Below are 14,156 nucleotides of genomic sequence, written 5' to 3'. Positions count from 1 at the left end.
CTCCTTTTGCTTTATTTCACACACACGCACACACACACAAAAAAGCCATGAAAAAGCTGTAAAAAAAAAACTACTCAGTTGACTGAAGACTAAATACTCCTTTACCCTCCCTTCAGATAGTGATACAGATTGATAAGATTCCCCTTGAGACTTCTGTTCTGGAGTTACCTCTGGAGCTGAATACTCCTAGTTGTCTCAGCCTGTCAGTAGGTCCCCCAGCACATCCCATTTGGGCCAAGGACTTACATCTGTCAAGTATGCTTTATCTGATCTTTTTCCACCAAAGATAAGTCTTCCTTTCTCCAGACTTCCTCCTGGTTTTCTTGCTCCAGATTTTCCCCCTGGTTTCTGAGGCCTTGGATTTCCAATGGCTAGTCTTGGTTTGTAATAATCTTCCCTTTTATTAAAAATGGATGCTCATTCTTAAGTTTCTGAGTCAAGGGGTACAACAACATTAAACAAGCAGCACTAGCCTTAAGGAGAAAAAGAAAATGCTGGCCTCTCTAAAAGCAAACATTGTCAAGTGACTCTTGCAACTCAGTGCTTTAGATAACAGAGTGCTGGGATTTATATTTTTGATTTCATATAACATGAAAGTGTTCTGCACTTGAAAAGTTAAACTTCTTTAGAAACATGCCTGGTACAGTAGCTTAATAATGTAGTTAAAACATTGATTTCTCACACATACCCTAAATTGAAGAGAAATTCTGTGGCAATCCTATGCACTTAGATTTAATATCTTTATTACAAAAGTAAACAAATAATTCATCATTTTATTTTTCTCCTCTATAGATATCTTAAAATTAGTTCCTGGCTCCAGCCACATCCAGGGCACACTCCTTACCGCTTCAACCACTCTGTGATTGCCTGAGAGACTACCGAGTCAGGAAAATAAATATGCATATGGATGACTTCTGGGAGACTATGGAGGAGCAAGCCCACTGCCAGGTACAAAGGTGGGAGGAGAGGAAAGCTTTCAGAGAGCTTGGGAAGTTTTAGGGCATGTTCCCCAGAGACCTCCATATGCAGCCTATGAGATGAGATGAAGTGAGATGAGATGAGTTGAGATGAGATGAGTTGAGATGAGATGAGATGAGATGAGACGAGACGAGACGAGACGAGACGAGATGAGATGAGATGAGATGAGATGAGATGAGAAGCAGAATCTCTGACTCTTGCCCTGTATTTAGGTCTGCCAGCACAACTTGACCACGCTGCAGGTTGCTGAGCAAAGGCCTTGGCAATGGTCACGTGCTGAAAGCCAGGGATGACATTTCTTCACTAATTATTCACTAATGCTTCAGCTCACAGTGAAATGAGTTATACCAGCCCATTTCTGTTTTATATTCCAGAGTAACTCACCTGCCTTCATCTCAGGTATCAAAGTTACAGCAGCAGGGGCCAGCAGCAATTGTCAGGGCTGTTGGTGGATGCTGCCAGCGTGTGGGGCCTGTCTCACTCCTCAAGTGTGCTGTAATCGTATAGCATGCAGTCCTGCCTGCTGCATTAGAGGCTTGTGGGGGAGTCAACAAACAGTCCTGCAGGTCAGGAATGAAGCTAGCCGGTATGGATATCAGCCACACTTTATGACTGTGCTTAGAGGCCTGGGGTAGCTCACTGGAGTGGATTCCAAAGGCAGCATGGACACACGTTGGTTTAAAATCAGATTGCATGTACCTTGGGCTTGAGTGCTTGCTTACAGGTGACTTGCAGACAAATTTCAAGACTTTAGGACTGTTGCAAGCTCCATCCAAGTTTCAGAGCCACAGTCAATGTTTCCTGTGATCATTCAAAGCACTTTTTCTCTCTTTAAAGATTTTTAGCACAGTAATTTATAGCATTTTGCTCCTTTTTACTGCACACACGGGTAGTAGATACAACATTTATGACCAGGGAGATGTCTGGCTTAAAGAAACAAGTCAGGAAAAGCTGTGGGAGAGGGACAGAGGTATCATCGTCACAAACGTGTGCTGTTTGAGGTGGATCAGCCAGGCGTCAGTCTCCTCACGCCCGTGGCGTGTGGCACGTACACCCGCTTTGACAGAGCAACAGTTTTTGTTTCGGCTCTTCTTGTTTATTTAACTATCATGTTTGGCAAATGTCAATGTTTGTAAACGTTAACGTGCATTTTGTAAAAGCTTTTACAAGCTTTTATAAACACCACTCCGGGCCCGCGAAGGGCCCCAGTCCAACCTCCCCGACCTCTGAAGTGCCAAGGGCCGGCGCGCAGGGCGGGGCCGGCCTTCAGTCACCACCCCTGCGCCGCCCGCCGCGCGGCTCAGCCGGCCGCGCCGCAAAGTCTCTTGGGAGCTGAAGTCCTTCGCTATGCCTCCCCCATGGCCAACAGGCGGCTGGAGGACTACACGTCCCATGGAGCCTTGCGGGAGAGCCCGGGCTCCCGGAAGACGGCCGCGGCCGCCGGTGGCAAGGCGGCTAGTTCAAGTTGCCATAGCGGCGAGGTAAGGGGAGGGGAGGGGGGTGCTGCGGGGCGGGGGCCGCGTGCCTGGGGAGGGGGCGGCTGCGCCGGGAGGGGGGGGATAAAGGGAAAGGGAGGGAGCCTGTGGGGGTCCCTCGGGGCTGGGGTGGGCTGTAGGGTTAGGGTTAGGTGGGCGCACGGCGGGGGGAGGCTGGCACGGCGCGTTACCTGGGCGAGTGGTGTGGAGGGGTCGCCCTCCGTGCCCGGGTGTGGGTCGGGCAGGGGCCGTGCCTGGAGGGTAGGATGCAGCGGTGGTCCCTGCAAGCACGGCGGGGGGGATGTGGCCGTCTTGCGTGACCTGCCTGTCGCCTGCAAGCTGCTCGCGGCTCGAGCAGAAGCGCTGAAGGGAAGGGACTGTCCTGTTGTCCCCTTCTGCTGTGGCCATAAAGGTTTTTATGTCAAGCTCAGCCTTAGCTGTAAGGCTCCAAACGCGGCTTTAGCCACAGTTACCTAGCGATGGATTAGCGTATGTGGAGATAAACAAATAAAACCCCTTGAGAAGTAATGAGGTTGTGTGTACCGAGTTCATCTTTTGCTCGCTTGAGCTGGAGCGGTTGCTGTGGAGACTGTCAGCTGCCTTCGTGCTTGCTCTTATCAGGAAAGTCCCCACGAAACTGAAACGCCGGTGTTCCAACAGGGAAGGCGGATGCTGAGCGTTGATGTTTTCCTTAGTGCGAGAGATGTCTAGGTGGACTAAAAATAACAATAAAAGACAAAAAAGCAACCAATAATTCTCACTGTCAGGTAGGCTGTATGGTTGTGTGCTGAAATCAGTTTAGGTGTTTAGAAAGAGTGATAATACTTTCTTTTTGGTTTAAGTTAATACAGCAAAAATCCATGCAGAATATTTGTACAGACTTCTTCTTCTGTATGGTTTTATTCTTTATCTAGAATGAAACTTCTGCAGTTCCTTTTAAAATGAGGATGTTGCTTTATGTGAAGTGAGACTTCTCCAACTTAAAAGTTGCCTATGGTTCCTCTTAGGTTGCCCGCAGGAACAAAGAGGAATGCTGCTTAACCGTAAATGGAAAGTTTTCTGCAAGTGTCCTTGTGTATAGCATTTCTTCTGTTTCCTTCATTCACTAGCCTTTCTTCGGTACTTTGACCAGTACCTTAATGAGCTGTTTTTGGTCAGCTGAAAACAAACATTGATCTCTTCTGCTGTAAATCTTCATTTTCCTTTTTTTTTTTTTTCCTACAGTGTCATAGCTTTTCTGTGCATCTCTTATGATTGAGATACTTCTCAGAATTACGTTTTGAGCATATCAGTCAACTATTGTTTTTCATTGTCTTTTTATCAGTGCCTGTCTCTCCTCTGACATGAGTTGCCATATTCATCTCCATAGAGGTACATGTAGCATTGTGTTCAGAGACTCAGTTGCTTTTGAGTTTGGGAAATTTTTAAGAATGTAGTTCCCATCAGCTGATTTGCAATAACTAGCCTTTGGGATTCTGCTGGCTTACACCATTTCATCTTGAAATGAGTTAAAACACTTCTGACTACTTCAGTGTTCTGACATTTCTCTTTCTACTCAGGTATCCTTAAAAACACTGTTTTGCTAATGCAAAACTGATAATGTTGTAAATGATGTTATTTTGGGGCTCGTGGATCTAGAAATAAATGTGACATGGTGGAAATAAGAGTTAAGCCTAATCTTAGAACTGTTCAACTCAGACAAGCTGTATGAGATTGCTTTTCTAGGTCTCATGGGGTACTGCTGTGCAATATTCTACATATAGAGTAGATCCAACATATGCTTTTCTGCACAGTTTGGGAGGAAAAGAGAATTTGCTTCCCGTGAAACTGTTATTGCAGTTTTGAAGAATCTAATTTGCCAAAACAACATTTATTATGACTGTGTACTTGAGAAAAAATATGACAGGCACAGACCATCAACCATTGGTGTGATCATTAAAATTAAATGTGTTTCAACTCTAAGTGTGGGTTAGGCAAAATATGCTGGTACATAGGTACATGAACAGGTGAAGGCTGGATTCCTGTGGATTGGTGTCTCGGGGTTGAATTCCTGATCCGTGATGGGGCTGATCTCGTGCTTCGTTGTTAATGTGGCCTCTAATTACATCTTTCCTTTGCTTGGTGTCTTAAAAATATCTTCCAAAAATGCTTTGAAACTGAAAACCTTTGTTAAGCTTTGAGGAAGCTGTTTGTTGAAGCCATTGTTTATTGGGTTTTGAGTGATTGTGCTGCTTCTTGTGCATGGTGGATGAGAACAGGAAGAGATGTTTTAGCCCAGAGAACTGACAGTGCAGTTATAGGAGAACTTAAAAATTCCTCTAGAACAGGTGATGCCAGATCTGTTTGAGAGAAGTCTCATTTCATGCTTATCAGTGATACTTGTGGTTTGTGCCCTAGAATGGGGATCTCACTGATATCCACGTGAAGTTCCGGTAAAGACTGACAAGGAAAATAAAGCTTGATATAGTGATTAGCAAGTCATGGTAAAAATGAAAATGATTACCTGTTGTTTTTGCTACCAGTGGTTTGTTTCTTTTCTTTTTCTCTTTCAAAATACTCCATGTTACTGTTTTGCCAGTATGCAATGTTTGTGCTTCCTCAGCCATATTTAGGCTTCATCTCAGCTGATTAGAGTGAGAGGTTCTGGAGCAGTGAATGCTGATATGGGCAGGCAGAATGGGCTTTAGTGAGATAAGGGCAGGGAAGATGTGATAAATTCATCACTTCAGAAAACAGCTGTAAGGAATATTGGTGTACTTGAGCACAAACTGATTATGTTGATTTACTCTTCTTTCATGTTCAAACGGTTTTTATACAAGCTTGGCAGACAGGAATTTGTCGTAAAAATGCAACATATGACTCTGAAAAAACATTGAGCAGCATGTATAAGAAATATAGCATAAGAATTGAATCTAGTCCATGGTTCCACTGGGAAACTTCTGCGTTAATGGTTAGAAGAATGATACCTTTACTGTGGTTTTTTTGGTCTGCTACAGGACCAAAAGGAATTCAAAAGTTTGCTGGCCTATTTCCTTTTCCCCAAAGTAGATTCAGGCTCTCTCCAAACATACGTGGTCAACACAAATCGTATTGATGGTGATCCTGTGACCTCTAGGCAAACTGCTGCAGTGTGTAATAGTTTAAGAAAAAAGTTCCATCTAACTTCAAGTGGATTTTCTTTCCTTTCCCTTCTTTTAATGACACTGCATTGCCTCCTTCCATAGTATTTCCAGTTCTCCTCAAGTCCTTAAAGAGATTGGTTCTTAGAGTTGCTTCACACAATTGGTTATTAGGAGTTACTGTTCTAGTTGAGCCCAGCCAGTCTGAATATAGCTTAGAAATTAGTGTGAGGGAAGGAGGAATGCTTCTGCTAGAATAAATATATAATAGCTCAGTTGGAAGGGATCTTCAAAGATCGAGTCCAACTGCCTGGCCTCTTGAGGGCTTCGTCATCAAATGTTCTGCTCTTCTGATGTCTTCATTGTATGTTTTTCAGGGAGAATTTGTTTTGGGCTATGGTCTTAGCCTGGATACTGAACACCTGGCTGTGATGAGGGTGCATCTACTAGTTTAATTCTGTCCTAATGGGCTCTGCTTCTTGCGTCTTGGCTACTGCTTCATGGTGTGAACAAGCATAATAACTGAGGAACAGTTGGTAGATCAGCTCCAGAAGTACATCCTGCTTCAAAAGTACATCCTGTTAATGAATGGAAAACACCTCTCCTGTGAAGAAAGGCTGAGAGAGCGGGGGCTGTTCAGCCTGGAAAAGACTCAGGGGTGACCTTATGGCAGCTTTTCAATACTTAAAGGGGGCTTATAAAAAAGATGAACAGTGACTTTTTGCTTAGGCAGATAATAACAGGACAAGGGGAATGGCTTTAAAGTCGAAGAGGGGAGATTTAGATTAGATGTTAGGAAGAAATTCTTCACTCAGAGAGTGGTGAGGCGTGGGAACACATTGTCCAGAGAAGTTGTGGATGCCCGATCCCTGGAGGTGTTCAAGGCCAGGTTGGATGAGGCCCTGGGCAACCTGAGCTAGTGGGTGGCATCCCTGCCTATGGCAGAGGGGGTGGAACTGGATCGTCTTTAAGGTGTCTTCCAACCCAAGCCATTCTATGATATGATTCTAATGTAGTAGTCTTGCTTTGGGAATGTTATGCAAGTTGAATCTGTTCAGTTACAATCAGGATTTAACATTTATTACCTTTTCTGGTCTTTCTATCTAGGTTTCAAGATACTAATGGCACACTCATCCGGTGATTCAGATGACTTTCCTAGGGGTCGAATAGGAAGGCGGCCACCTTTGAGGGCATCCCTCAACAGAGCTCGGAACTATGGTGCTGAAGAAGTTACAGAGAAGATACATACTTTAGCAAGCACTTTACAGGTTGCTTACAAAACACAGTTTTAAAGTATATTTAGAACATGTAAAATAGAGTCTAGTTTTCACTTCTGAAGTTTTGCAAAATACTGCAGCGATGGGAAATGTTGCTTTCTGTGCAAACCAGGTTTTATGAAACTGATCATTTTGCCTCTGAGCTGAAAGTAGATGGCTTACTATGGCCTGAAATAACTGTATGAAAGTGTAATAGAGTATCGTTAGAAACAATGATGTGTTTGGCAATGCTGTTTATAAAACTAGCAAAATGAATAATGCAAAATTAACCTTTTCAGATTGTCAGAAGAGGCATTGAATTTTGTACTAGAAAACTCCAGCCCCCTCTTCATTGTCTTGTACTGTATAAAATTTCTAAGTTCTAACTAAAGAAAAGATGTAGGTACTCTATTCCTCATAATAGAGCTTACAATTGAAATAATTTTGAGATGTGGAACAGCATAGTGAGAAGCAGTACTTGTAAACTTGTAATGGATTCATCCCTGAGCAGGAAAGCGTTCATCTGCTTCCTGCTACTTCAGTGGAGGCAGCAGATGAGGCTTCTTAATCTGTTTTGCATGTGGGAGGAGACATTTAGCTCTCTTGACACCATTTGTCACTTCAGAAGTCATTCACATTCTTCAGTATGGAAAAAAATTAAAAAAAATAACCTGTATGGTGAGAATACCTGTTCTAGCTGACAGTTCTGAGGACTTAGAGGGCTTGTGCATTATCACTTGTGTTTAATTATTGTTTGGCCTATATATATACAGTGCAAGAAGAGAAAAATCCATATTCAATGGTTAATTTATATTTGAGAACTTTTTGTCTGGAAAATGATCGTTAAGCTAGAAAGAGATGAGGTAATAAGAATGTAAGCTGACAATATTTTTTTAAAAGGTAGTCTTCAGAGTTGTCCTGTTCCTGTCTAATCTCTTTCTAGCTGCTCTTCTAAGAATCTGATTTTAAGCTAATTGCTTTCTGTGTACTGCTTTTTAGCAGATCTGCTACCTGATTCTGTTCTTCATCTGGTCACAGGCGTGCTTGTATAGAGGAGGAGAAGGCAAAATTATGTTAAAGGGAAGGGTAGGACTGTCACAGTCTGGTTTAAGGTGCCTTGAACTGCTAAGAAACTATGCTATATAAACTAAATGATGGAACTTGGTCAAGGTGTCCCACAGTAAAGAATGCAATAAGTATGTTTTGACTTGGTTATCTTTAACCAGGCAGTCCTTTCCATTATTGTATACTTTTTGTGCTTTGTTACAGGCTGTGACAAATGTTGTACATGGCACAGACAAATGTAGTCTTGAGGGCTGAATTATCTTGCAGTGGCTTTCAGAGAGTGTGTTAACATAGTCAGTTATTTCCTCTTAAATCCTATTTAAGAGGCCCATTTCCTGCCATCAGAGGGATGTCACCTAACACCCTTAATAATTTCTTAATTTTTTTTCTTGAGGTGAATGTTTTAACGGGTGACTTTGGAATATCTGCTCTAGCTCTGTTTTCTGTTATCTGCTTGGTGAAGTTCCTTACCTTAGCTTAAATATGCTCATCTTCAAAAATTTGCTATTTCTCAGTTTACCTGCCCGTAAAATAGAATTAAGTTACTTTAAGATCTCTCGATAAAAATATTTTTCTGGGGAGTGGCTGAAAATGTACATGCCTGAAGTCTGAACCTGAGTCCTCGCTTACATATGAAGTGTTCTGTTTTGTTCCTTTAGCTGCACTGTACATCTTCAGGTTCTGACTACTGCGTCCAGTGCACCCTCAGTAAGTTTGCAGATGACACCAAGCTAAGTGCATGTGTCGATCTGCTCGAGGGCAGGAAGGCTCTGCAGGAGGATCTGGATAGGCTGGAGCGATGGGCTGAGGTCAACTGTATGAAGTTCAACAAGGCCAAGTGCCGGGTCCTGCACCTGGGGCGCAACAACCCCAAGCAGCGCTACAGGCTGGGAGATGAGTGGCTGGAAAGCTGCCTGGCAGAGAAGGACCTGGGAGTATTGGTTGATAGTCGGCTGAATATGAGCCAGCAGTGTGCTCAGGTGGCCAAGAAGGCCAACAGCATCCTGGCTTGCATAAGAAGCAGTGTGGCCAGCAGGTCTAGGGAAGTGATTGTGCCCCTGTACTTGGCTCTGGTGAGGCCGCACCTTGAGTACTGTGTTCAGTTTTGGGCCCCTCGCTACAGAAAGGACATGGACGTGCTCGAGCGAGCCCAGAGAAGGGCGACCAAGCTGGTGAGGGGTCTGGAGAACAAGTCTTACGAGGAGCGGCTGAGGGAGCTGGGCTTGTTCAGCCTGGAGAAGAGGAGGCTCAGGGGCGACCTTATCGCTCTCTACAGTTACCTTAATGGAGGCTGTAGAGAGGTGGGGGATTGGTCTGTTCTCCCACGTGCCTGGTGAAAGGACGAGGGGGAATGGGCGAAAGTTGCGACAGGGGAGTTTTAGGTTGGATGTTAGGAAGTACTTCTTTACCGAAAGGGTTATTAAGCATTGGAACGGGCTTCCCAGGGAGGTGGTGGAGTCACCATCCCTGGAGGTCTTTAAAAGACGTTTAGATGTAGAGCTTAGTGATATGGTTTAGTGGAGTACTTAGTGTTAGGTCGGAGGTTGGACTCGATGATCTTGAGGTCTCTTCCAACCTAGAAATCTGTGATACTGTGATACTTGACTAGGATTTGGAATTTTGGAATGCTGAGACCCTTCAAAAATAATACTTGTTTTATTGATGTACTCATAAATGACGAATAGTAAAGACAACCGTTGGAAGTTTCTATTTTGACTTTCCTTCCTCAAACTTTTTTTAAGGATACCAACAGAAATCTGAGACATGTTGACCGTTTACTAGGACACTACAGAGAATACAACAAGGAACAAACGGAAGCAATAGCAACTGTGAGCAACTTTCAGTTTATCTTAACTTCTTAAATCTTTTTTTTTAACCTAATAGCATTCATAGCTAAAACTTGGTAGCGATATGCAAAATACATCAAGAGTTAAGAAGACATGAACAGAAACTTTTCATATTGATTTGAACGGTCTAAACCAAACTATAGTAGTTTGTTATATAATGAAACTAGCAATTTTTGTAGCTTTATTACGCTTCTATTTGGAGCATAAACCAGTTTATATTATAGTATGGTAGTATAGTATGAGATAAATAAGAAAAGCTGTTATTAATCCATAATGACACTTGGCTAAAAAAGGGCTCTGATTATCTTAATGACCATTTTTTCTGAAAAATATTTCACATATGTGTTTTCATATGTGGCTGTGTTCATGTTTCAGTAAAATGTAATTTCTCTGCAGTTAAAAGAAACACTGGAACAGTCTATAGGTCAGTTAAGGAGTCAAAGATTAAACGGAAACTCTGGAATGAGAAGTGCTTCTCTCTCAAGCTTGTACCCTAGTGATCTGGATGGAGAAGCAGTGTCAGGTAAAATACTTAAGGTACTTGAGTGTACTTAAATTATGTCATATTGACATTGTATTGAATGAGGAAATAAAAAATATATAAAGGTATTGGCATGAAGAGATATCATGGATTATTGAAAAGAAATTCAGTTTAGAAATCTGTGACACCTGCATTAAGCTAAGCAGTTGTTTATTTGGTAAATGATTTCCATTGCATGTTTTGTTTTTTCTTGCTGATATCTCAAGAGGTCAAATGAAACATTGATACATGAAAACTGTCTTGCCCACTTCATGACTTGTAGGTAAATGAAAGTCGAACCCAAAATGTTTTGCAGCTTCTGAAGCTTGCTTCACAGCAAAATGAAAAAATGAATTTTAAATGCATAAGGTTATGGGTATGTAGGTAAAATTGTATAAGGTTTTATAAGGCTTAGTGGAAAAGGAAAAAAGTAAACCAATGTATAATATACAGAAAAGTAGTTTTTTTCCTTCTACATCTCTCTTAAATTTCATTATTTTGGAGGGGGGGGGAAAGGTGTATTTGAGAGGAATATTCTTTCCAAAAATAGCATTTAATATATTTTAGTAGAAAACTTTTTAAAGTTTTCTGTTTTTTCTGATGTAAGATCTGTGATGTAGTTTGAAACTGTAGTAGATCCAAATAGAGGAAAAAACATTGCTTGGGCAAATAAAATTTGAAGAAAAAATCTACCTACTTGAAGGAACAAAGGGAAGCTCTTTCTCTTTCTTGCCCATCCCGTATATCCAAATATTCAAAAAATATTTCAACTATGTGTCTGTGCATTTTATATAACTTTAGTAATTCTTTTGTCTATAATATATTTCATATTGGCAAGTGAAACACAAGTTTTTCTGAAAGCAAAATTAAACGTTTCCTGTACAAAGCTTTGCCTTTCTTATTTATTTCTTTTCTCTCATAAAGGGAACCGCCACTTCCTGCCTACTTCTCCTCTCAGGGATTATGGAGACTCACAGGATAGTAGACACCGAAGGTCTAGATCTGCAAGTGTTCGATTTGTCAATGAGGCAGATAATTTGGACCAGGTAAGAGCAGTAATGGAAGCTATTTCCCCACACAGGCAATACATGGTTACCAGGCTCTTTAATGTTAAATCAAATGAAGTTATTCTGATGATAAAACTAAGAATGTTTCAGCTGTGAAGTGTCCTTTCAGTGTCCTGTGCTGTGTTTCATGACAGTCATCTATCGTATCTATCAGTGTCACAAAGTTTCATACAAATGTATAGATAAAAAGGTGTGGATGGTAGTGATGCCAAAAGTTATGAAAATGATTTCTGTAACTTTTTGGGCAACATATGAGGCAGAAATAATCTCTGAATATTTAATTAGCATTATGCATATGCTGAAATCTGGTGTGGCTATAAAGGGGATTGCTCTTCTTTAGTTAATAGCACTGGGTCTTACTGCTTTTGCCATTCACTTCAGCGTAGCCTGAACTGATCTTTAGACAGCTAGTTCTTTGTTTTAATTCGAAGTCTGACCTGTGAGTAGGGTAATTTAACTCAGTACTTCAGGCAGTTGTTGTGAGGAGGAGAGGACGTGTATGGCATGGGTGATTTTCAGCCCTCTCCACTCATGTCTACTTGCAGACTCTTCAGAAAATATGAATTAACTACTTTAATGGTTTATATTAAGTGACTGTGTAAATAAATAGCTTTTTTCTTTTTTTTTTGATGATGACTGCTAGTTTATTCCTTATCCTTGCTTTTCATTGAGTGAATACAGCTTTACTGGATCATCAGCTATTTTGTAAGAAAACTACAGTGCTTTGAGGAATGTTGAACTCTCTAGAAATAGCCATTTGTTATGACCATAGGCAGAAATTGGGGCAGAGATAGAGTAGTACTACTCAAATAAAGCTCAATAAAACTACTCAAATAATGCTGTGTCTCTTTCTTATTTATATAACCACAGTCCCTTTCTTCTGTTCTGACTGCTTCTGGGAAGGTAATTTTCTAGCAAAATGGATTTTTGACACATTTGAATCTTTGTCCTTCTCAAACTGATACATTCTGAAAATGTATCCTGTTTGTGAAAGTCTCCTGGGCCAGGCTGAAATTTCTGGTCTGTCACAGGGGAGAGGCTGGTGCCTGTGCCTGAATATTGAGGGCAATCAGCTGGGCTGTGGAAGATTCAGTTTAAAGTCTTGCATATCCAAGCTCGTGGCTTGGACTGGCATACGCTTTGTTGGGTTAAAAAGTGGCTGGATGGCCGGGCCCAAAGAGTTGTGGTGAATGGAGCCAAATCCAGTTGGAGGCCGGTTACTAGTGGAGTCCCCCAGGGCTCAGTGCTGGGGCCGGTCCTCTTTAATGTCTTTATCAATGACCTGGATGAGGGGATCGAGTGCACCCTCAGTAAGTTTGCAGATGACACCAAGTTAGGTGTGTGTGTCGATCTGCTTGAGGGAAGGAAGGCTCTGCAGGAGGATCTGGATAGGCTGGAGCGATGGGCTGAGGTCAACTGCATGAAGTTCAACAAGGCCAAGTGCCGGGTCCTGCACCTGGGGCGCAACAACCCCAAGCAGAGCTACAGGCTGGGAGATGAGTGGCTGGAAAGCTGCCTGGCAGAGAAGGACCTGGGAGTACTGGTTGATAGGCAGCTGAATATGAGCCAGCAGCGTGCTCAGGTGGCCAAGAAGGCCAACAGCATCCTGGCTTGCATAAGAAGCAGTGTGGCCAGCAGGTCTAAGGAGGTGATTGTCCCCCTGTACTCGGCTCTGGTGAGGCCGCACCTTGAGTACTGTGTTCAGTTTTGGGCCCCTTGCTACAAGAAGGACATGGACGTGCTCGAGAGAGTCCAGAGAAGGGCAATGAAGCTGGTGAGGGGTCTGGAGAACAAGTCTTACGAGGAGTGGCTGAGGGAGCTGGGGTTGTTTAGCCTGGGGAAGAGGAGTCTCAGGGGAGACCTTATCGCTCTCTACAGTTACCTTAAAGGAGGCTGTAGAGAGGTGGGGGTTGGTCTGTTCTCCCACGTGCCTGGTGAAAGGACGAGGGGGAATGGGCGAAAGTTGCGCCAGGGGAGGTTTAGGTTGGATGTTAGGAAGAACTTCTTTACTGAAAGGGTTGTTAGGCATTGGAATGGGCTGCCCAGGGAGGTGGTTGAGTCACCATCCCTGGAGGTCTTTAAAAGACATTTAGATGTAGCCCTTAGTGATATGGTTTAGTGGAGGACTTGTTAGTGTTAGGGCTGAGGTTGGACTAGATGATCTTGGAGGTCTCTTCCAACCTAGACGATTCTGTGATTCTGTGATATAGAACAAGGAGATGTTATAAGTGACAGTTTTCCCAGACGGTGGCCCAAACCTCTGGGCTGTTTACAGCACTTTGGTGGTTGAACTGTTGCTTTTTTTCCTCCCATGAAGGGTGGATGACCTATTACCTTTCTATTATCTCCCTTAAAAGCTTTGACTATAATGACTATAATGTTATTGTGTACTTTATATGACTATAATGTTAAACCGTGGTCTATAAACCGTGGTCTGCTAAATAAGGGAAACAGGAATTTAAATGTGATGTTCTATTGAGGAAAATAGTGGTTTGTTGTTTTTTTTCCAACTCTGAAAAAACCTTTCTAGGATAGTATATAGAAATCTTGGGCAAAATAAAATAAAATTCCTCAGTGCTTTGGTAGTTTCTGAAAACATTGTAGTGTTCTACTTGGTCGCTTGCAGTTTTACATGTTATGTTTCTATAGTAGTATATGTAGCTGAGCAGAACTTTGTCTCATTCATACTAGTATTTATTAACAGGAAACGTCTGTCCTGATGCCACCTGTTCAGATATTTCAATTTATCTTGCATTAAGCTAAAAAGATGGTACAATGTCAGGTATCTGAAATGAACAAGCTCTGAAGGATAGAAAAAATATAGTCAAG

The 14,156-nt window shown here is 42.3% G+C and overlaps 2 protein-coding genes across 16 annotated transcripts in view; one reads left to right on the top strand and one right to left on the bottom strand.

Moving 5' to 3' along the window:
• Positions 1-2,755, bottom strand: part of TSHR (thyroid stimulating hormone receptor) — an 84,508-nt gene extending 81,753 nt beyond the window's left edge. The window contains exon 1 of the mRNA XM_083839791.1: positions 2,645-2,755. The gene's annotated coding sequence lies outside the window, so the exon portion shown is untranslated. The remainder of the gene's footprint in view (positions 1-2,644) is intronic.
• The window catches only part of CEP128 (centrosomal protein 128), a 127,548-nt gene continuing 113,861 nt past the window's right edge, over positions 470-14,156 (top strand). For 3 of the 15 annotated variants that reach the window (XM_083839762.1, XM_083839764.1, XM_083839761.1), the window contains exons 1-5: positions 6,248-6,461; positions 6,680-6,840; positions 9,636-9,722; positions 10,137-10,263; positions 11,185-11,306. In XM_083839762.1, the coding sequence (XP_083695888.1) occupies positions 6,431-6,461; positions 6,680-6,840; positions 9,636-9,722; positions 10,137-10,263; positions 11,185-11,306 (528 nt within the window). In that variant the 5' untranslated portion in view covers positions 6,248-6,430. The other 12 variants (XM_083839760.1, XM_083839758.1, XM_083839769.1 and 9 more) reach the window with 11 other exon arrangements.

Source organism: Anser anser (genome assembly GCF_964211835.1).
Source record: "Anser anser genome assembly, chromosome: 5".
NCBI classification, from domain to species: Eukaryota; Metazoa; Chordata; class Aves; order Anseriformes; family Anatidae; genus Anser; species Anser anser.
This window is presented reverse-complemented; position numbering and strand designations above follow the sequence as displayed.